The sequence below is a fragment of the Lipophrys pholis genome (genome assembly GCF_963383615.2).
Source record: "Lipophrys pholis genome assembly, chromosome: 9".
Lineage (NCBI taxonomy): Eukaryota > Metazoa > Chordata > Actinopteri > Blenniiformes > Blenniidae > Lipophrys > Lipophrys pholis.
The window spans coordinates 26,610,211-26,632,516 of record NC_137639.1 but is presented as its reverse complement, the minus strand read 5'-3'; the positions used below and the strand labels follow the sequence as shown (position 1 = coordinate 26,632,516).

Below are 22,306 nucleotides of genomic sequence, written 5' to 3'. Positions count from 1 at the left end.
GACACTCATGGACGTGAGTCGCTACCGAGACATCACCATGTTCTTGTTCATTAGCTGTTTTGCCCTTGTGGCATCTGCTTTCGGTGAGTGGCTATCACTTTACCAGAGTACAGTGTTATTGTGAAATAAAATCAGATGAATACGAGCAATTGACGGTTTCAATCTTATATGAATATCTTGTAACAAAATCTATCAACACTGATTGCGATACTTTACTTTAGAGTAGTTGTTTAAAACTGTTTGTTTGGACTTCAGGGTGCGGAGTGCCCTCTATCAGGCCTCAAATCAGCGGATATGGCAAGATTGTGAATGGAGAAAATGCTGTGTCTGGGTCTTGGCCCTGGCAGGTTTCTCTTCAGGTAATTAACTGAGCACATCCATAAGGTTTTTTTTTCCTACACTCATCATCTCTGTCAACTAATAATCTCAGCTGAATAAAAATGTTGAAAAATCTATAGGATGGTAGCGGATTTCACTTTTGTGGGGGATCCCTGATCAACCAGTACTGGGTTGTGACTGCTGCACATTGCCGCGTGTCGTGAGTAACTTGATTTGTATAAAGCAAAACAATAAATATCCTTATCCACATATCCTGTACTCATTCCCAACATGCTTTTGTTTTCTCCAGTTCAAGAAACCACCGTGTTATCCTGGGAGAACACGATCGTCAATACAACAGCGAGCCAATTCAGGTCAAGACCATCTCCAGGGTAAGGAGCGACACTAAAAATGAAAACCTTTGTGTCTGAATTGTTTTGAAATTGGTTAACGGGATATTCTTCATCTCTGTATCCAGGTCATTTCTCACCCCTACTACAACTCCCAGAACTTCAACAATGACATCACGCTTTTGAGGCTGTCCTCACCAGTGCAGATGACGTCCCGTATCTCTCCCGTGTGCCTGGCCTCCTCCAGCACCAGCATCCCCTCTGGAACCCGATGTGTCACCACTGGATGGGGCAGGACTGGCCAGACCTGTGAGTGAGCAAAGCCTTACACAAGTGATAGAAGGAGAGAAAAAGATAGGACAGACAGACAGATGGTGGAGAGGGATTCAAACCCTGGTTTGGGTGAGGGGTGAGTGATTCACAGCTACATATCCTGTCAATGTGAGCGCTCGGTCCGCAAAGCACAGGTCATGTGTGTGGTCATCTGGATCACTGCGGGGATCTGCAGCATCCCTTCTGCCACGTTTCGCACCCTGACAGAGAAATCAGGGGTCACCAGGTGTGTTTACCCTAGAGGAATGAGTGCCGAACAAATATGGATCCTTTACACCTTCCGCTTTGTTATGGGCTTCCTCATCCCATTCCTGGTGATCCTCGTCTCCTATGTGGCTATAGGTATCCGCGCAAAACGCCTGCAGAGGACAAGGACAAAAAGATCTTGTCGTATCATTATTTCTGTCATAATGATCATGATTTCCTTTCTGTTCTCAGCGAGCCCTCGTTACCTCCAGCAGACCGCTCTGCCTCTGCTCAGCCCTGAACAGTGCAGGAGCTACTGGGGTTATAACAGAATAACTGACGCCATGATCTGTGCTGGTGCCTCTGGAGTGTCCTCCTGTCAGGTAACAACTAATATTTTCCATGAAAGACATATTTACAAGAGCTGTAGCTACATCACTGTCTCAGCTTTATTAAATGGTTTGGTGCTTTTATCGGTTGTATAGCAAAATGTGTTGTTGTTTTATTTCCTCCAAGCCAAGTAACTTAACCAATATTTTCTTCTTTTAGGGTGACTCTGGCGGCCCTCTGGTCTGCCAGAACAGCGGTGCGTGGTATCTTCTGGGCATCGTGTCCTGGGGCACCTCTAACTGCAATGTGCGCACCCCCGCTGTGTACGCCCGCGTGTCCTACCTGCGCCAGTGGATCGACCAGACTATTTCTTACAATTAGTGTGCAAGATGCACGACGCACCAACGCCAAGATCCTCACACGAATTTCTACCACCACTTCTTCAATGAGGGACTTCATACAGCATTGATTCTGAACGGTAGCAACGACACACGGCATTGCTGTTTGCTGCATTTGCCAAAAGTCAATAAACTCTTAAGTTTAAGATAACTGTTGGTTTTTATGTCAGCTGGTTTGGATTGAGATTGACATCCAATGTGTATGTGTGTAGCATCATTTTGTAAGGACTTGACTTGGTCATGGGATAAAAAATAAAACTTCTATGTTTGGAGAGGAAGAAGGCACTTGAATATCAAATAATAGTTACTAAAATGCAAGCAGTAATGTAGATTTAGTAAGTTTCTAGAAAATAAACTCTAGGTGCCATTATGTCCTTAACAGCTGTGCAGGCAGCTTGTGAGTGTGTGTGAAGAGCAATGAAGCCCAGACAGATTTATCCTGCGCAGCTTCCTCCAGACGCCATGCAGCTCCCAGACCGAACCAGATTTAAATAATCATTGACTTTTTAGATGTGCCTCGTAAACCTCTAATGCGAGATTGCCAGGGGGCATGCTAATCAGACCACCTCAACCGGTTCCTCTCAATGTGGAGGAGTAGCAGCTCAAACTCCACAATCTATCACCAGGAGTGACAACCACCACCCTGCAAAGAAAACACTTTTCAGCCGCTTGCATCTGCAATCTCGTTCTTTCAATCATTATTCAGACTTAAAATGCTGATATGCATCCAAACAGCTCCACCCTCAGCAGTGAACCTGGGAGGCCTTCATGTGATGGCGCAGAAAAGACAACTTCCTCTCCAGCCTCACCACATGATGCCCTCCTGGCCTCAGCTGCACCACCACCCCATGGAAATCATGGAAAAGAAGGGAAGACAGAGCACAAACCGTGATGGAGTTCATCGCCAATCTCTCAATCAGAAAGTACAGAGACCAGACAGCCTGTAGCTGCAGATGTGGCAAGTCCTTCTGCAACTGCAACTCCACAAAACACATGAAGAATAAATTGTTGGACCCTAACTCTAACTGATTAGATGAGGAAAAATAATGGCCCAGGCACATACCTGGACAGCAAAATTGCCTGGCCCAGTGGACTTATTACACTCAGCCAAGATCTGCTTTTCCCGAGCTGGCCAGCTTTCAAAAGTGACAAAAGTTGTCAGCCTGAGGTCATTTATGCATGTGAGAAGGGAAGACTGGCCTCCGAAAAAGAGGCACTGTAGTCCAAATCACTGTGATGAATAGAAATGCACAATTAATGGCAACTTCATGTTACACTGCCAGAACCATTTGTGATGTGCGTGTCAGTATCAAAACTGCCCTGGACAGAAAAGAAGGTGGCCGGGTCTGATCATTGATGTTTTCACTAGCAGAGAACCCAATGGAGGTAGTGTGAGAATCATACTTTGTAAAATGCTTTGCTAAACAAAATACAAATACATTTTTACTTTGTCCACTTATCTAAACAATGTAAGATATTGGAGTAATGACTTTAGATCACGGGTGTCAGACATAAGTCCAGTGGGAGAAAACCAGCTCATATGAGGCTCCAATCCGACCAAACTGCCAAGCAAACTGTAAAATATTCTCAGGAGTTTTCCTGTTTTAAAAAGAAATTACATTCAGGGATATTTCACTATGTTTATCGTTTGGCGAGATTGTAGTAATTTCTGGTAATGAATGTTTGGTTATATGAAAATATATACATTTTCAGACTTCACAACAAAGAAAAAAGTTTAAATGTAAAGGCTATTATGGCACTATTTAAAGAGTCTGGGCCACTCAAGCTGGGCTGTATGTGGCCCCTGAATTGAAATGAATTTGACACCCCACAATTTGAATTAATGGCAATAAATTGATCTGCAAGATTCCTGTATTTCAGTCTGGAAAATTAAGTTTGGCCTGATTAGCGCCCCCCTCATTACAAGAACCTATTGCCAGTGTCTTGGTGAATGATACCACAACACTGCATCAGAGGACTTGTGAAATCCTACAACTTGTCTGATGCAAAGCAGAAACAATTGCTTATCAAAACCATGTCATATTTTGGATTATAGTAAGAAATATTCAGTGAAAATTGGACCTCAGCCCCCCCAAAGTGGGCTTCCTTTTTCATGAGGCCAACTCGGTCACAACTGATTGCTCACCCTGCTATAACATAAAGTGTCACTTTTTTTTGCTCACTTCCCATGCACAAGTGTTCTCTCTCATTGGCAGCTGTAAAAACCGAGGGGGAGGAGTGATTACAGATAAGTTACAGACAGCACAGCAGAAACAGACACTTGAAGTCAGATTCTTGTAACTGCGAGGGAGATGGCTACAGGTAAGATACTTTAAATATAAATTGACATTAATTTTCAAAATGCATCGATCAATTAGATGGCCCACAATGATGTCTTGCTAATTTCAACTAAAATATGGTTGTAAATTTGTCCTGACATAGGTCTGACATCTTTTCTGAACACAAATCATGTATTAATGCAACATGCAATTTAGAGTAAAACACTGTTTCAAAGTTAATCATTAGATTAGATAGACAACAGTATCATTGAACTATATGTAAACTATATGTATATAAACCTTGTTTACTGTTTTGAAATCCATTAGTTTGTTATTCTTTGTGCATATTGCATAATTCCCATTAAGTAGTCATCGATGTCATTTTTCAGGTTGTTAATATGTTGACGCTTCAGGGAAACATTTCATTGCTGTTTTAAACCGTCATGTAAAAGGTAAAGGACTTCTGAGTGTGTAAACTCACATTTATATTATTTTATTGTATTTTTTTCCATCAGAAAACACCACTTCCATGACAAAGCAATCTTCTGGGCTGGAGGAGATTTACCGTCACATACGAATGGCCAATGTGGTCATCTACTGCATAATAATCATATTTGGGACTCTGGGAAATGGGCTGGTCATCTATGTGACCGGTTGCAGGATGAAGAGAACCGTCAACTCAGTGTGGTTTCTCAACTTGGCCCTGGCTGACTTCCTCTTCACGGCCTTCCTGATTTTCTCGACTGTTTCTCTCTCGCAGCGTAACCAGTGGCATTTTGGACAGTTCATGTGCAAGTTCATCAACTTCGTGGCTTTGGTAACCATGTTCGCCAGCGTGTTCCTCCTGACAGCCATCAGCTTGGACCGTTGCCTGTCCATCTTGGTGGTGGTGTGGGCCCAGAACAAGCGCTCGGTCCGCAAAGCACAGGTCATGTGTGTGGTCATCTGGATCACTGCGGGGATCTGCAGCATCCCTTCTGCCACGTTTCGCACCCTGACAGAGAAATCAGGGGTCACCAGGTGTGTTTACCCTAGAGGAATGACTGCCGAACAAATATGGATCCTTTACACCTTCCGCTTTGTTATGGGCTTCCTCATCCCATTCCTGGTGATCCTCGTCTCCTATGTGGCTATAGGTATCCGCGCAAAACGCCTGCAGAGGACAAGGACAAAAAGATCTTGTCGTATCATTATTTCTGTCATTCTCGCCTTTTTCTTCTGCTGGTTGCCCTTCCATGTTGTGAGTTTCATTGAGCTGAAGACCAAGGTGCATCCCGCGCTCCGAAACACTGCCAGGATTGGAGGCCCTTTGACAGTGAGTCTCGCGTTCATGAACAGCTGCCTGAACCCCATCCTCTACGTTTTCATGTGCGATGAGTTCCAGAAGAAGCTGAAGCAGTCCATATGCTTTGTCCTTGAGAGTGCCTTGGCAGAGGATCTCATGTCATTCAAGTCCTCTCGCTCTTTCTCCACACAACTTTCCCGGATTGCCCAGAAATCGGAGTCCGCGCTGCCGGAAGACAGAAAGGACATGACCTTGAGCTCAGTCCTGACAGAAAATAAAGTGGTCCTCACTGAAGACACTGGGAGCACCGAATAAGATCTGAATCAAAAGAAAACTTGTGCATAGACCTGAACAAAATGCCCCCCCCGAAAAATCAAAAAGGGGCGCTTATGCTCACACCTCATGAAACCTGTTTCTTCCAGTTTATTGTGAACCGGCACCAACAAACTGCTTCACTGAATCAGTCAAAGTGACTGAAAACACCTCTTTTAGTGCACAACAGCACAATAAAATTGTAAATATACTATCAGATATGGCACTGTTTAAGGTTCGCAATGCTTTTTTTTGTGTTGATGTCATTTTCAACTTTCGATGTTCACGCTTATTACCGCAAGAGGAACAATCGTATCATTTGACTTATACTGAAATCTGTCGATAGGCTGAATAAAATTGCATTGTTTAACTGTCCTCCTCTTTTCCCATGAAAATACTGAGCACGACACACACCAGTGTTTCAACAGGATGCCACAGTGGTTTATACCTCCATTTCAATTGCAAAATGCTAACCTGCTGCAGTAGATCACTATCTCAGTGCCTAGCGACACATCAGAAGCACGGACCTGAAGAGGCAGAAGTAAAAAACAAAAAACAAACCCAGGGTGAGCTATTATTGTAGATGTCACTTGTATAACAGGACTAAGGTTTTACAAGTGAGACAAATCTAGTGTTTCAAATAAGTTTGTTAATAACCCATTTATAAGTTCATTTATTATTAATTATGAACTTCCAAATAATAAATAGAAAAACAGGCTCTTCAGCCAACATTCAACTTTGCTGTAAAATAGTGATCTAATTATCTTTAAATTTCTATATTTTCTTTATGGTGGCGCACCGGGCGTGATGAAAATGTATATATTTTTGCAAAAGCAAATAATTACTATCAAAAATTGCTATAATCGCAACAGAAAGACAATTTTAATGAAACTTCCAGGTTCAAAATATAGTCAAATGCAAAAAATTTAAAAATGTTGTTGAGCTGCTACATCATGCATGTTTTGAAAAACTCAACCCTGAAAACATGGCTTTGTGGCTACTAGTTTGCTTGCAGGCCACAGGCCTTGTGTTAGACACTGCTGCTGTGTTTTAAATTACTGAGGTAGATCCACCCGACTAAAAACGGCAGATAAGTCAGATCTTTGATGAAGCTTCTAACATATAGCACGTTACTTTTGTTGCATGCTTAAAAAAAAGATTCAGAACAGAAACTCAAAAGTAATAGACTTTATTTTATTACTGCTGACGCTGGACATGTCAAACCCCCCCCCCAAAAAAACAGTAAAATTGATGATTCAATCAGACAACTGCAGTGAATTTTTATGACTAAAACTGGCCAACGTTACAACACAAGACCCACCCATACAAGAAACCGGATCAAATACGTGCAACGCAAAGGATAAATGGTCTTAAGGCTTGAAGTTCTCTTAATGTTTTTCTACTAGCGTGACAGTGTAGGCAGACGTGTCCAAACTGCATAGAAATCAGTCGGTGTTGACGAGCGCCAGCGTCGTCAGCGGTCATACAGCTCCTTCATCTCCTTCAGGATCTTGATGCTCTCGCTGTACCTCAACTGGTTCTTGTTCGAGCACTCCTTCCATCTGGAAATCATATCGACCTGTCAATCACATCTTACTTCCCTTTTCTGTGAGTTTTCAAATTTGCATTTTTTTCTTGTCACATTTCAATTGACAGGAAATGTGCAGCTCTTTCCAAAAAAAGTGTTGCAATAAATTATAATTAGAGCTCAAGGTTTAAGGTGTGATTTACTTTTAGTTACTTTTCAATCTAACAAAAGGCTCTCATCAAAGACTTACTTCTGTCTTATCTTCTTCCAGCGCTCCATGTGGTCACATATATAAGCTCCTGATACAGCGACTTCTGGCAACTACAGAAAAAAAAGGCAACTTTAAACTTAGGTGATGGCTTAGATGTACGATTAGTTATGTATTGCAAAAAAAAAAAAAAAAGTTTAAGTAATGAAAAGAAATGCTATGCAAGCACCTTAGTAACCGTGGGTTTTTCAGTTTGTGGGATCCTGAGATTTACAGGTTCACCGGAGGAGCTGAAAGGACACGAGGTTGGAGGAGGAAGCCTGTACACATTCTGACCTTTGCCATTGATCATATCTGTAACCTGGAGAAGAAATATAAAAAAAATATATAGGTTTTCAAAAAAGAACAGTTGCTGAATAAAAGTAATAACACATTTTATTACATTGTCGAACTGATTTTATTTTTGATGATACGAAAAGAAAAACAATCCAACAGTGCTGGTCTGACCTCCTCCTCCACCATGCTGTATGGGGAGCTTGGGGAAGCTGCTGGTTCTCGAACAGAAGGATTGTTCCTCATCCAGGCGCGGCAGATCGGATAAAGCGGGGTGCCGGTGTTGAATTGAGCCAGATCAACACTGCGATCGAACAACTTAATAATGTACGCATCTAGCAAAGGGAGAGAGAAGGAAAAAACAATATATATATATATATATATATATATAATGTTAAAAAATGTCCTGTGTGACTTCACAAAGTATCATCAGCATCATGAACGTACTTTGTTTATGGTGATTGCTCTCTGGTATACCCTCGTCCATCTCTTTTCGCTTCTTCCTCCTGTGCTGTGGGAAGCGCGCTGAAGGTCTGACAATTTAAAAAAGAAAAAACATGAGCAACGTAAACACAGAAGCATTAAGTATGATATGTTCAACAAAATCAAATAATTCATTTTGAATGTTTTTCTCTTTACTTATTGTTTCTATCTTTGTGTTTTTCCGATTATTCTAATAGTGTTTTTAGATTTATTGTAATGTTGATCCCTGCTCATTTAAAGGGGTGCCCTGTGGGCCAAAACCGAGTCGCAAGAGGCTCCAATCCAACCAGCATGTCCTTAAAATCAAGGTGGACTCCATATTTTATTCATTCATTCATTCATTTTCTTCCGCTTATCCATTTCCGGGTCGCGGGGGTGAAAGTCTGAGCACTGTTACCCAGATCACAATGCACCAATTAAGAACCTTCCTGCAGGTGGTGAGCCCACGGGAAGGTGACACCCGGCGTGGGACACGAACCCACTACCCCTGAGATTGTGAGTCTCATGCTCTACCAACTGAGCTAGCCGGGGGACCACTCCATATTTTAGTTTATGAATAATTTTGATGTTAAATTTTAGTGAAACACTTATCTGTCTGTGCACATTGACCATGTACAAATACTTGCCTCTTTCCAGCAGATGATGGAGACAGATCCCTGGAGAGAGAACAGGTGGATTCTTAAACTAAACATTCTTTTATGTAGCAGTTATGTTAAAAAAAAAAATATCCACAATATCCACAGTATCAGTATATAGCTAGAATAAATGTTTTCCTACTTGTTTGAAGAGTCTGTTGGTAGTTTTCCAGGATCCCCATCACTTTGCTCCCTGTTCAGAATTTTGTGACAATGGTTCAGAAACTTGAAAAGTAAGCTGAACTTTAAAAAAAAAAATTACATCACGTTAATCACCTTTCATTTTCAGTCTTTTCCACCAGTCCCTTTAACACAGCATCCAATCGACTGCGGGCACCCGCTCCATCCACATCTGCGGAAATTTAAATAAAAGTTGAGGAAAAAGGATAAATACGCAAAGTCATCAGAACGGTCCTGTTTCCTTCATAGGATAGATGAAACGCACTGCTTTAAACTCTTAATTCATTAGACATTTCTGTTCAAAACAAGGCGATACCATCACACAGCTGTTTTGTCAGTTACACCTTCAAACTGTGAATAGGCAAACATACGGAGACAGTTTGAGACATTTTTTTATGATGGGTACAACTATAATCTTGAAGGGATATTGAGGCAGTTGTGGTGTTTAAACAATCTTAAAACCCTCATGAATAAATATCTGAAAGCTAAAGCTGCACTAACTGAGAAATTAATGGGTAGGAGTTTGACATTCATCATCCATGCCCATATTGTCCCAGATTATGGCGAGACTGTAAAATGTATCCTCAATGTCTGATGATCACAGCAGGAGTAGCAGGTGGTTCTTCATCTTCAGCATCTAGTGAGACGCCGTGAGATGGTTGCTCATCGAAATCTCTTCAGATTAGTGTCTTCTTTCCTAATCTGGGAGCAGATGATTCAATGTCTTCTCCATGTTTACCTGTTTCCTAAATGCACCGATGTGCTGTCGTGGGAGGAACCGATTAGTGGTTGAGTGAGCTTACAGTGCCATTTATTCAGCTTGCATGAGAACACAGCAACTCTAAACATAAATCCAACAACTGACCTCAGTCAGACCTTAGAATGCCACACATAACATACAACACTGGAACTCACGAAATAAATGCTCATTAGCGTTATCTTACCGGGCCTTTCTGTCTTGATCTTGACGTGGTGCATTGTCCCCACCTCCTGATGTAATCCTCGTAGTATTTAAAATCAATATACACGTTTAAAACCACATATAATGTCTTTAGATTGACGTGCTAATGTCGCTAGCTGGCTAGCTGCAGTTACCGTTTACAACCAGTTAGCTGTCCGGTAACAGCGCTTATTACTATCGAGCAATCCGACTCGAAATCCTCAAACACCGGCTACAACCAGTAAATCGATTACGCTCCCAGACGAATGACATATAGTGGGATCAATATGCAGAACAGATGAGATTTTTTTTGTAACGATATCAGATCGTGAAGTTTACAAGGGAATCCGAGTGCTAACAGCTATTTTTGACAATCAGACGTTCCTCTTCCGCGCGCTGCTTGTTTTCTTTTCATTGATTGGCTCGCGCTCAAACAAAGCGCTCACTCTGATTGGCTGAGGGTCGTGTCAGTCATACTAACTCGTTCCCTATTGGCTGTTGGTCGTGCGTCGCGTAACGACTTTCCCAAACAGTGACGCTCTCTTTTCTGGTTTCTCCGACAACACTAAAGTAAGGAGGATAAATTCTTGTCAGGTCGCAAAAGTTTGAGGAATAAGAAGTGCGCAGTTGTTTTACGATTGAAACACGTTATGCGTTACTAACTCCTTAATCAGTGTGTCGTTGCGGATCTCCCATTGATTCTCTGCAGGAAGCTTGTTCATCCTGCCATGCGCTCCCATTTTCAGTGATTATCCTGAGACTGATATGAAATCCAGGTAAGATCAGAATGATTGATTTTATTATTGTACCCTCAGGTACTTATAAAAGTCGGTGTTCTGTTGTTTCTGTAGTGCAGGGGTCTCGACATGAGGTCCGTGGGCCAAAACCGGCCGGCTCGATTCCGGCCAATCCAAGCAAATTAAAGAAAATGTTAATTTCTTTTTTCTTTTTCTTTTTCTTTTTAACAAATTGGCTAAGAGTAGCACATACAACACTGAGATCATTTCGAGCAAACGAGAGCCCCGCTTACACAATGTTTTCAAGTGAACATGCTTAACTTTCATTGCGTTTTGGGTGTTTGTTTACAAGACAACTGAGCTCGCAGTCAATGAAAACTTAACTTTCTGGACTCCAGGCTCCATCCCGAATAAACGATGGAAACAGTGCAACCACAAATGCTCACCATGGCTGTAATTGAATAGTTCTTCTGTACATGCAAAATAGATGGACAATAACAACAATGGCGGCTGCCAGAGTGACAGTCCATACTCTCCTGGGACTTGGTAGATTTATAGTTTAGAGTCACTCGTAATAGCTCTCTAACTTCGTCGTCTGTCCATACGAATGTACTATCATTGTGAATGTTTAGAGCATATTGTTTTTTGTGGTCATGCGTATGTGGTTTCTATAGAAAAACAACCAACAGCACCTACTAGTGGCCCATTAAGTGTTTGTTTTTTGCAAAAATATAGACATTTTCATTACATATAATCTGCGGAACAATACAAAAAAAAAACCTTTGGTTTCTAAAGGTTATTATGACATTATTTTACCAGTCGGTTCCAGTCGAGATGAAATTTGGCTCTATGTGGCCCCTGAACGGAAATGTGTTTGACACCCCGACTATATTGTGTTCATCAGAAGGATTCCCATCTCATCATCATCCAAAAAGGCACATTACCACCAATCCCTGTCCAAGAAAGATAAAAACACAGTAAGTTTTCAGGTTACCTCAACATATGCCACAAGACACAAGTAGCTTTGCGATTTCATTAAAGGGAAACATATTTTTTTCATTTGTGTTCCTTTTGCAGGATCGAAGTCCTGCACGCTCAAACCAGGGATCCAGTCACAGTCCAAAGAGCAAACAGCTGGACAACAAATATGATCACCACACATCTGCCACTGATGAGACTCCTTTATACACGGACTACTGGCCCTCCGCTGACTGCGACTCTCCTCCTGGCAGCAATACAACCTCACACAGACAATATAAGTCTGCAGTACGTGGGGAAAGTATTTCCTCCTCAGCGCAAGAAGTTCAACAGCCGAATTCAGTACTTGCAAAGTATGTCTAATGCTGTATGGTCACCCTCTTGAATCAATCCATCCATCTTCTATACTGCTTTATCCTGTTCGGGGTCGCAGAGTGCTGGAGCCGATCTCAGCTATGAGTAAAGGCAAAACATGACTTTGGCAACTACTTTAGAAAGATCTTAATTTGTTCTTCTCTTGAACAGGATAGTAACTCTGATCCTTAACGAAAAGCAGTAAAGTTGTCAGGGACAAGTCATGATTTACATAAATTGTTTATTTTTTGTTTTTCCAGATACATAGAGCGTTTTCGCCACGGCCGTCCACGGAGTCGAGAGCAGCGCCAGCAGATGGCGCCGGCCACTGCAGAGGAGCAAGTGTCATTCTGGTGGCTGTCGCCTTCATCTTTACCCTCAAGTTCAACACCAACGAAAACAACAGACAAATGTAGGATTTAAACGAATATCATCAGTGGCTCCCGTATTGCAAACTACTTCTGGTGAAATCTCTGTAAACTTTGCTTTTCTCCGAGCAGACGTTTCCTCGCCTGAGGAAGACGACGATGATCCAGTTATTTCCAGTCCGGCTGCACAGCGTCAACATGACAGATCCCTTTCTCCGTGCCAAGGATTGCTTGGTGTGAGTGTATTTATGAGTTTTCCTGAAATGATCCACGGTTTACATCATTCCTGTGTGTCTTTGCAGAAAATGTCACCAAGTGTCACATAAATAAACTTTCAAATGATATTTATTCATTTTAATTTTGCTGTAAAAATGTCTTATTCTATTTTCACCCTGCGTCACACTGACGCCAAGTTGAGCTTGCGATTTGTATTGTGTGCAACAAAAAAACTTTATTCCAGTAGGGCGTGCTCGTAAATATTTGCATTTCATCACTGCACCACTCCATTTGGAAACCTCTTAGTTTATGCCTTGGAAACCATTGTTTCTGCCACATCAGTGTCGAATAAATTGTTCAGTCAGCTAATGTGTTATCCTCCTACTATTATGAAAGAAACTGTCACATATTTTAATATGAAATGCCAAAGTTGTGCTTCAGGAGATTTTGCAGTTTCAAAATACAACGTTATTGTTTTATTTATTTTCTTAGAACTGTGAGTCTTTTTGTGGATTAAAATGTTGTGAACAAAATGTTTGCTTATCTCATTTTATTCGCATTGTTGTTTTTCAGGGGCTGTCTGACGCCTCCCTGGGTGAATTTGATGACACGGAAATACTACATCTTCAACAAAGGGCCAGTAGACATCTTCTGAGAGGGTAGCAACACCATCAAGTGATATTATGACAGATAATGTCTCTCTCGCTCGCTCTTAGTTGTAATGAACTCGTGTCTTCCTAACAGAGAATGTCTAAGTGAGGGATCTTTTCCCGTCAGCTCCGAGGGTCTTGGAAGCTCAGATTTCTCTCCTGTCACTTTTGATGAACCAGGGCAACGACCTTTAATTCCCAGTTTGATCAATCAAACCACTGGTAAGGAAAGTGCAGAATATTTGACAATCTTTTGGTAATAACTGTAATTTCCGGACTTTAAGCGGCTACTTTTTTCATACACATTAAACCCTGCGGCTTAAATAATGCCGCAGCTAATTTATGGATTTTTCCGGGTTAAAAAGCTTCATGCCGATAATACGTGGGTGATGCGTTCAGGTGCATCACGTAACTCTGACCTTTCTTTTTTTTCTTTATAAATTTGGTGGGCGCGGTTCATGTTCAGTCTGGAAATTACAAAATGTTTCCTTCTGTGTTCCTTATTATAATGGATTTTTAAAAAAAAAATTCAAACCTTTACAGTAAAGGAAAAGTCAGTTCATGGTGCGTCCTCCCAAAAGTCCACTATCCATTCATTTCCTGCCCCCACACGTCCCGAGGAGGACATCTTATTCCAGTGGCGTTTAAGGAGGAAGATGGAGCAAGCCAGAGATTGGACTCCGGCCCCTCAGTCCTCAAGCTTTCATGGTGTTTCACTCAGCCGACCGTCTCCCAGTTCATTCCTTTCACCCGGAAGTGGACAAGCTTACAAGGTTGGATTCACATTGTGTATTCATTTCCTCTGTAATTATTGTTTACTATCTATGACACATTGGTTGAATATCTTCTTTGTTGTTTAATTTATAGCATGATGTTCGGCCTCTTCATCCTCAAGTCACTGCTCCCCAGCTGGAAACCAACCAGGCCCACAACCTGAACCCCCCTCCTGCAGCTCCTCCTTCCTTCCCCGCCGTTGTCGTCTCTGGCTCTTCAGTCCCTCAGCCCCACAGTTTTGCCCACGTTCCCGCCCACATGCACTTACTCTGTGACGTCTTGCCCTGTCCTGTCCAGTCGTCCCAATCAGGACAAAGCGCTTTGCTAAGGTCTGACGCGCCAGAATCGAATGTTGTCCATAAAAAGATCCAAATGAAAGACAAATCGGTGAATACCCTCCCCAATGTCCCACCCTTTGAACGCACGTCGTCCCCACAATTTGCTTCATCTGGATCTGTAGAGGGAGGCGGGTCTAGCAACCAAACTGTTCCCGTCAGAGACAAAGAAAGCAAACCTGAGATAAAGGAATCGATTTGCAACACACAGCAAAAGAAATCAGCAAGGTAACATGATAAGACTGTTTAATGAACATTTGTTTGCCTATATATGTGTGGATGATAAACATCTTTCAAAAGCAGTTCTTCACATCGAAAACTTTCCAAAAAGAAAGAGGGAAGCCAGGAGATTCCCAGTGAAAGATTCTCCGATGATCATAAACCACCACCATCTCCTATCCAGCGAGCGTTGGGAAAGGTCGGTACATTAACAAGTTGTATTGTCTGCACCAGTGTCAAAATCATCAAATTTCAGGTTTTCTGTATCGTGGGAGTTATGCAAGTAGTTTTTAAGGCAGGGAAGCCGTGTGCATATTTGGTCTTAACGTTTCCACAGAACCTGGTAACCTGCCAGCCGGGTTTTTGATGAAGTCTAAGATGTGCGCGTGTTTCTTCTCAGAATGGAAATCTTTGCTTCGGCGGGTTTATAAATGATGATATTCATGCTTGTTTTATGGAGATGATCATATCTTAAGAATGTAGCTCTAATCTTCAGGTGACCGGCTGTTTACATAAATCAGGAAAACTGTGACGGTTGTGTTGGCAATAAAGACGAGAGTTATTGCACTGCATCACTTATAAATCCATTAATTTATTGCTTCTTTTGGAAACTGGTTTGTGGGTACACTAAAGTCCAGTTTTTATGAAATCACTCTCAGACCATTTTGAACCTTTTGAGGAGCAAAATAACTTTCTATAAAGGTCTTCAATCACTTCACTTTGCACATAATCTCTTTGCACTGAGAATCATCCGCTGCCACGTCATTAATCTTGTGGATGTTCTCACTGGGTTTTCTCCAGGTCGTTTCGGAGGTTTTGTTCTCCGGCGCAGATTCACCTCCTGTCACGTCAGTTTCTCCTCCTTGCACCATCCGGGCACATTCGCAGTCCTCAGTCCCTCCAGGCGGAGCACAGAACTCTGCGGAGGTCATTTCACAGCTGCTGCAGGAGGCTCACGGTCAGTTTATGGCGACAAAGGCCACCGACCTTCAACCCGAAGTTAATTGTGGCAAATATGTCCAGACCAACAACTTTCCTTTGTGCATGCTGCTGATGTGCAACGTTTGTTCACCCATGGCCGGTGTACCATGACAAAAACCAGAAAATTATAGAAAGTTTTTGCTCGTATTCCTTTTCTTATTTAGCTTTTCTGTCCTTTTTATTTTTAGACTCTGATGAGAAAGAGTTTGAAGATGACCCTTTGTTACAAGTCCTCCGCCAACAAAGAAAGCGGATAAAGGAGCAGATCAGGTAAATCAAGACAGAATACTTCTAGAGATATGTTAATCCCAAACTGTTGTGTTATTCAAATGATCTGAAAACACAAATCGACTGGGGTTTTTTTTTTTGGCTTTTAGAGAAGTGGACTCTGTGTTGATGGAAATCCTGGAGGAGCAACGAGTGACTTGAAAATAACCAAGAGACGATTGATGAGAGTTTTTATTTTTTAAAGAAATAAAGTTTATTTGTACTTTTTCAAAGGAACATTTCCACATCAATGATGCAAGAAATATGTCCGGGTGCATAATTATTCATCACAATCACAATACAGTGCATATACAAAAGTTGTGTTGCCGCAGAATATTTACAAAGAGTGGTTTCTTGAAACATTATGCAAGATTGAGGAGTAACAGCAGAGCAGTATATACAAATCTCGGAATATTACAACAGTGCCAGGAACAGAGCAGATGTGTCTTTTGGCACTCGCTGGGTGTTTTCTTTGTGTGGAGGGGCCTGAAGTTATTTCTGCGTGTGTTTTTAAAGGCTGCCGTTCACTTCATATAAGGAAACAATGGCAGTGAATTGATGCTGCTGAAGTTAAATCAGGGACCCGGAGTCCTCGCTTTGCAGCATCGGAGCAGTTATGATCAGGATGCCTTCTGGAGACATGGCTGACTCCAAAGCCAGGGTGTCCACTCCCTTTGGGATCCGGTAGCGTCTGTTAAACTGGCGCGTTGTCACGCCGGGGCCGTCCTTCTACGAGAAGAGAGAGGAACACAAGTTAGGGCACTGAAATAAATATCAGCTCGTGTAAATAAACGGGAAAAGCTCTGTTCCCTCCCTGCACGCCGACCTTTTTCTCCTCATGCTTTCCTTGCACTTCGACAAAATCTCCAATCACTTTGACCAGGAGGTCCTTGGGGTTGAAATATTTCACGTCCACTTGAACTGTGAATCCGTTACAGTCACAGTTCACCTGCCAACACGAAACCAAAATATACATAATTAAACAAAATTCATTTACACTGTTTTAACAGGAAACAGACAAACTGCAGACTTACAGGGCATATTTATTTGGATCAATAAAACTTTGTCTACTAAAAACACAGTTTCCCATTTTAAACTCATAAAAGGCTTTTAATATCAAGAAGAATAAGTATATTCACATTGAACATTACAAATGTCAGATTGCATGCATCTCTTAGAGGTAGTATGCCGTGTTGGCTTACTTTACTTGGACCTACCTCAGTTGAGCTGCTGTTTTCACTCTCTGGGATCAGGAGTTTTGGGGACCAGCTGTATTGTCCATAAGTCCCGTTCAGCCGAGGAATGAGAGGTGGTAAAACCTTCTCCCAGGGGATTCCGCCAACCGGCTCCAGGTTTGGCAGAATGAAGTCCATTTCTAGTCAGGAGAGTATTAAAAAGGGAGTTTTGACCGGACAGCAGTTCAGACCACAAGCATGTGAGGCTACAGGACAAACGGCACTTGTTACCTCAGTTTAAATTCTCTGTCCAAAAGAGTGCGTCACAGGGAAAGGAGGAAAGGACAGCCCCTCTTTAACCGCTTGCCCACCCTGAAGGCAGAACAGTGAGCTCTGATGCCTGCGAGGTCCTCCTCCTCTCGATGTTGACCGACTGTTGCGGCGTGTGTTTTATAGCGGAGTTGCATAATGAGTTGGGAATTTGTGTTGGGGCACCTTGCTTCTGTTATGTCCCAGACTGCATACCCTTGGGTTTTGAGGCACCGTCACGTCGGATAAGAGAGCATTGTTTGGCCGGGGGATGCAGCTGTTGCAAGCTTATGGTCAATTAAATGTTTATTAGTCTTTGTGAATGTCACACCCTGTTCTTTATTTTTAACAGGGTGGATGGCCGCTGACACGAGCGGACAATTTGTGTGCAATTATCAGAGCGGTTATGAGATGTATGTTTAAGACCTGTTGTCAAGGAAGGTCTGTCCAAAAATAAGTTCAAATGATGCTGATGACCCTCCTCAGCTGGTGGCAGATGGACAGTGACAGCGGGGACATCTCAAAACACATGCCACAGCATGTGTGCTACCGATCAGCCACTGTCCACCAGCATAGCTGAGGTAGACAACAAGCATCATCAGACTCCCAAAATGTCTCCAATGAGGTCGCTTGAATGGGAAAGGCCTTGAAACTCCTTCCCAAACACAATTTGCTTTTGATCCACTCGTGCATGTTCTTGAAGTGACCTCTTATGTCACAAACAAGAACCCTGCGTGCCGGTTCTTTCTTGGTGCTGGCACACGGCGGCGAGGACAGCAGGTATGTTCAGCAGGCACACGTTGTCCCCGTTAGCAGCACCGGACCTGTCACTTAAGCTTCGACGGTGACGGGAAACTAAAATCGGCGCTTGATTATGTTATGACTCACAAGAGATGACAGGGAAGGGGGAATTAAGGTTTTGAGTTTCACAACAGGCGCCGGCGGTTCTACAGACTTTAAAAAGAACCATGTGGGTGTGTAATAAGTGAGTAGCGTGGAGAAAATAGCTCACTGCTCAAGTCACCGAAACGTGAACACGGGTTCAAAGGTCACGATGGGAAAGTGATATTCAGTTTCAATCTGTGAAGAAAAGACATGGTGACTTGGAAGCATTGTGTATATTTTTATTTTTAATACAAGTAAAAATTGGTTCGAGCGCAAACAAACATTATCTCCACAGTTAACTTTTTTTTTTTTTTTTCAAAGTCACATCCAGACTCTTTGCTATGCACTCATCATCATCAATATCATTAAACAACAGTGATCTACCTACTCTAAAAAACAAAAAATCTTCCTCAAATGTCTTGGCAAAAAAAACACAAAAGTCGTTATTTCTGAGACCAAAAGTACTCCGTTTTAAGATATGACTGGTAATCCGGTAACAAGTCATTCAAAACCAGAATTTTACTGGAGAAACCAGACAAACCATCAAATTCTTCCACCGCAGTTAAACAAGGGAAAACATTTGGTCCAGTTTCATGGATCATTAGTTACAATAAAAAACTAAACAAAACAAAACCAAAGAAATCAGGGAGTGCCCAGTGGAATAGTGAAGGAGAGGTAATCTCCCACCTCCCCCCACTCTGCTCTGAAGTGCTGGAAAATAGTGATCCACGTGGTGAGTACCGCCACCCATAACAGTAACCCCAGTGCAGACCTCTTCACATCTGGATTAGAAAAACAGAAGGTGTGGATTAAATATACACGGACGTAATTACACACTCTTTATAACAACTATACAAGTTTGACTGTATTCCTGAAACAAATTTACAACTTTTATAAAACTCTTAAAAAAAGTTAAACTGAGTCTCAAGTAGTAGGAGACACACTAGTTCTGTATAAAATAAGCTGAAAGTAAAGCAAAACTAAAAACATTCCCAAGAGATAATTCCCAAGTGTCAAATAACATCACAACAAAGCAATGTGACAGCACGATTTTTCATTTTAACATTGAAGTATAGATTGTTGAAACTCACAGGTTTTTATCTGGAGCTGTTCAGTGTAGGTTGGCTTCATGAAGGCCTCCCGGAAAAACCAAACGACATTGACGAGCCACAAGAACGGCAGAAATGCAAAACCGCCTGAAGGAAAACGGGAAAAGAGGATCAAGGACGGAACTCCAAGTAGGATTTATGCAGAGTTTATCAAAGTTTCTGACATTTTACTGCAACGGTCATTAGAGCCAATGGTCCCTCTGGTGTCCTCAGGACGACATCAGCTCCTACAAAATGCACTCAACTCAACCGCCACTTCTTCAGGTACATGTGAACAATAATCTAACATTTTCCTGGACTTCACTGTTGAGATAATCAGAGAGGTTTTCACTTTCATGTTTGAGGTTGTAAAGTTGTGGCGAGAGGACTTTATCTGTTAAATCTGTCGGACAGCTGCACCCGAGCTTCAGTCACAGGACCTTCTTCAGAATCTTACTTCTCGTCTATAAAGCATTGAATGGTCTCAGGCCTGAATACATCTCAGAGTTACTAGTAATAGTATATAGAATATGAAAGATCCAGACCACTGAGTTCCTCAGGAAGAGATTTACTAAAGTGTTCCCAGAGTCAGGATGAAGAAGGTGAAAGCAGCTTCTAGCTTCTAATTCATAATCTTAATTGCTGAAGATTCATGATTGTCTTATTTTAATGTATTTCCTTTATGTCCTTGTATAGCACTGTAAATTGCCTTGTGTCTGAATGGTGCTATAGAAATAAATTTGCCTTGCATATTAAGCAATCACTTTTTCCTATTTTCATTTATACTGAATAGAGTAAGTACACAAAATAGTGTAATTAGAGTAGTTTCTATACCTTTACTTTTATTAACCACTTTAATAGCATTGTAGTCACAAAGACCCAGTTTGTTCATATACGAGTTTTGACTTGTATCTTATTTGACATATGTAGACTGTTTTCCTTCAATTCCAACTATAGAACAGTCTCCTTAATCTTAATTTGTTAATGCACTGTGGCTTTTCACCTTGCAAAAAATGGCATTGTGCATTTTTTTCTCTCAACACAACTATACATCCTGAACAGGGCTGAACAATCTTAATTCTTCTCACCCAAGTAATATTTCCTGCACAGGCCGAGTTTTTCCTCGTTGGGAAGTCGTTCCAGGTTCATGGTGAAATTACGCGGACGCTGAAAAGAGAAAAGAAACACATTTAAAGCAACGAAGTTGGTCACCAGTCAACGGGGAAACCACATAATCCGAAACACCGGTAAACAATAACTCCTATTACGTCTAGATTGAAGTCATGTTATTAATTTGGGTTGAAAACAGCCCGAGACGAGTGGTTCTCCTGACGCTGTATGAAACAAATCAAACAATAAAACCGAGTTTAACAGTCTGCTGATCAACTCTCAGTCAGGTGACTCGTTAGCATTTCGTTAGCTTAGCAATGGATTGTTTTCCTACAAAGAAGCAAAAGCCGCAATTTAAGGCAATCTGGGGATCCGTAATACGATTGCCTCGTGTTGTATATAAGAAGTAAGAATACAGTGTGACACTGTTTTGCTTAACCTGTTGTCTTTCACCCAAATTTGAGTCAAGCTAGGTTCAAAATGCAAACAAAAACTTCCGCGTTCTCGGTGCACTTTTTCTTCTGTGATTTTTAAATGGAATCTCAGCCTAAACTCCGCTTCACACTGCCCTCTGCCGCACACACGTGGTAACACATACTGTCCCTCTTGCATTATAGTATTGTTTTACACTATCTTTTAACTTATTTTATTTCACCTTCTATTTTTCAAATTCTTGGCCCCAAAACCCGAGCCACGCATTAAAGAGTCAAGAGAAAATAAAAGCTTCATTACAGAACAGTGGACTTGTGGACTTCTAATGTGATTACTAGGTGCAAAAGTGTGTCATTAGTCAAAACAAATAGATTAATAATCTGCCTTTACACGTTGGACAGGCCTATTCGTTATTCACATTTAAAACCCATCGTTAAACCTACTTTGACTCGCTGGTATTTGACCCAGCATGAGACGACCTGATTTTATATATTTTACTGTTCGTTTGTTTATTTGTTTTTTGTTTGTTGTTTTAAAGAGGGTTTATTTTGAGTATTTTTGTCCCTGTTTTAGTTGTATTCTGTCATTTTATTTCTTATTTTGTTTTATGTCTTATGTTTTAAATCGTACTCCTGCACACCACTTTCTTTCAACCATAGCTGTGTGAAAGCGCTTCATAATTAAGAATAGTATGGTAATTGGTATTAACAGTATTTCAATTAACAATTACATCATCAATTGAGGAAAAAAATTGAGCCAGTTTATATAAACACAATGAGCACTCTGATTGCGCTGATCAACAATAACGATTATTATTCCCGTATATGTTTCTGTAACACCATCTCATCCAACTTTCTTTTTTCAAAACTACAGTAACAGTAACGTCCAGCTTTCTCATGAGCCTCCTCTGAACACAAGAGATGAATATACTGCCATCTGCTGTACTTTAACGTGCAAGCAAGGCTGCTCAATCCATGATGAACACTTATTAATAATTAATCGTTGATTCTGTTGTTTTAGTCTGTATCTCATTTTTTGTGTCAACTCTAACATTCTGTGTCAAATGTAATCATCACTAAGTATTATTACAAGCAATTACTAATAGATTATTACCACAAGCAATCAGCTTTTTTTTATTTCGTTGTACTTGTACAACAACAATAAACTATTCTACTCTATGTCTTTGCAGATATGTCTGTTTTTACTTCCGTACTATAAAGTTCATTTTGGAGCACATACTCTTTGTTACTTTATTGTCTTTTTTGTTTTTGTCATGTGTGAAGTAACTGTTTTCCGTGATTTATTCCTGATTATCAATTCTTTCTTGCCA

At 41.3% G+C, this 22,306-nt stretch overlaps 6 protein-coding genes across 9 annotated transcripts; 3 read left to right on the top strand and 3 right to left on the bottom strand.

Annotated features, from left to right (window-relative positions):
* The first annotated feature begins 9 nt into the window (after positions 1–9).
* LOC308114134 (chymotrypsin-like protease CTRL-1) lies at positions 10–2,055 on the top strand. Its single transcript, XM_080470806.1, has 7 exons — positions 10–83; positions 256–359; positions 459–538; positions 629–710; positions 797–977; positions 1,440–1,570; positions 1,737–2,055. The coding sequence occupies exons 1-7, from the start codon at positions 38–40 to the stop codon at positions 1,896–1,898; spliced, it is 786 nt and encodes a 261-aa protein (XP_080326932.1). The 5' UTR covers positions 10–37; the 3' UTR covers positions 1,899–2,055.
* Positions 2,056–4,155: 2,100 nt separating this feature from the next.
* On the top strand, positions 4,156–6,166 carry LOC308114651 (chemerin-like receptor 1). The gene is made up of 2 exons (XM_080471701.1): positions 4,156–4,237; positions 4,710–6,166. The coding sequence occupies exons 1-2, from the start codon at positions 4,228–4,230 to the stop codon at positions 5,792–5,794; spliced, it is 1,095 nt and encodes a 364-aa protein (XP_080327827.1). The 5' UTR covers positions 4,156–4,227; the 3' UTR covers positions 5,795–6,166.
* A 799-nt stretch (positions 6,167–6,965) lies between these two features.
* lin37 (lin-37 DREAM MuvB core complex component) lies at positions 6,966–10,500 on the bottom strand. Its single transcript, XM_080470637.1, has 9 exons — positions 10,103–10,500; positions 9,255–9,330; positions 9,121–9,171; positions 8,970–8,999; positions 8,308–8,393; positions 8,035–8,195; positions 7,757–7,888; positions 7,570–7,640; positions 6,966–7,353 (listed from the first exon to the last, which is right to left on the bottom strand). The coding sequence occupies exons 1-9, from the start codon at positions 10,134–10,136 to the stop codon at positions 7,266–7,268; spliced, it is 729 nt and encodes a 242-aa protein (XP_080326763.1). The 5' UTR covers positions 10,137–10,500; the 3' UTR covers positions 6,966–7,265.
* Positions 10,501–10,588: 88 nt separating this feature from the next.
* Positions 10,589–16,309, top strand: proser3 (proline and serine rich 3). Of its 2 annotated transcripts, XM_080470675.1 has the most exons (14): positions 10,589–10,668; positions 10,808–10,874; positions 11,740–11,812; positions 11,913–12,166; positions 12,428–12,579; positions 12,668–12,771; positions 13,325–13,410; positions 13,496–13,623; positions 13,945–14,174; positions 14,269–14,738; positions 14,814–14,928; positions 15,531–15,687; positions 15,899–15,980; positions 16,088–16,234. In XM_080470675.1, exons 2-14 carry the CDS (start codon positions 10,864–10,866, stop codon positions 16,137–16,139), a joined length of 1,914 nt encoding a protein of 637 aa, XP_080326801.1. In that variant the 5' UTR covers positions 10,589–10,668; positions 10,808–10,863; the 3' UTR covers positions 16,140–16,234. The 2 variants fall into 2 exon arrangements, with proteins under 2 accessions (XP_080326801.1, XP_080326800.1); XM_080470674.1 differs by having other exon boundaries at positions 10,645–10,874; positions 16,088–16,309.
* Positions 16,146–17,997, bottom strand: hspb6 (heat shock protein, alpha-crystallin-related, b6). Of its 2 annotated transcripts, XM_080470677.1 has the most exons (4): positions 17,444–17,997; positions 17,195–17,352; positions 16,804–16,926; positions 16,146–16,706 (listed from the first exon to the last, which is right to left on the bottom strand). In XM_080470677.1, exons 2-4 carry the CDS (start codon positions 17,348–17,350, stop codon positions 16,548–16,550), a joined length of 438 nt encoding a protein of 145 aa, XP_080326803.1. In that variant the 5' UTR covers positions 17,351–17,352; positions 17,444–17,997; the 3' UTR covers positions 16,146–16,547. The 2 variants fall into 2 exon arrangements, with proteins under 2 accessions (XP_080326803.1, XP_080326802.1); XM_080470676.1 differs by lacking the exon at positions 17,444–17,997 and having other exon boundaries at positions 17,195–17,435.
* A 574-nt stretch (positions 17,998–18,571) lies between these two features.
* Positions 18,572–21,069, bottom strand: psenen (presenilin enhancer, gamma-secretase subunit). 2 transcript variants are annotated; one of them, XM_080472538.1, is made up of 4 exons: positions 20,984–21,069; positions 20,523–20,601; positions 19,438–19,542; positions 18,572–19,128 (listed from the first exon to the last, which is right to left on the bottom strand). In XM_080472538.1, the coding sequence occupies exons 2-4, from the start codon at positions 20,581–20,583 to the stop codon at positions 18,989–18,991; spliced, it is 306 nt and encodes a 101-aa protein (XP_080328664.1). In that variant the 5' UTR covers positions 20,584–20,601; positions 20,984–21,069; the 3' UTR covers positions 18,572–18,988. The 2 variants fall into 2 exon arrangements, with proteins under 2 accessions (XP_080328664.1, XP_080328665.1); XM_080472539.1 differs by lacking the exon at positions 20,984–21,069 and adding an exon at positions 20,703–20,823.
* Between the last annotated feature and the right edge of the window lie 1,237 nt (positions 21,070–22,306).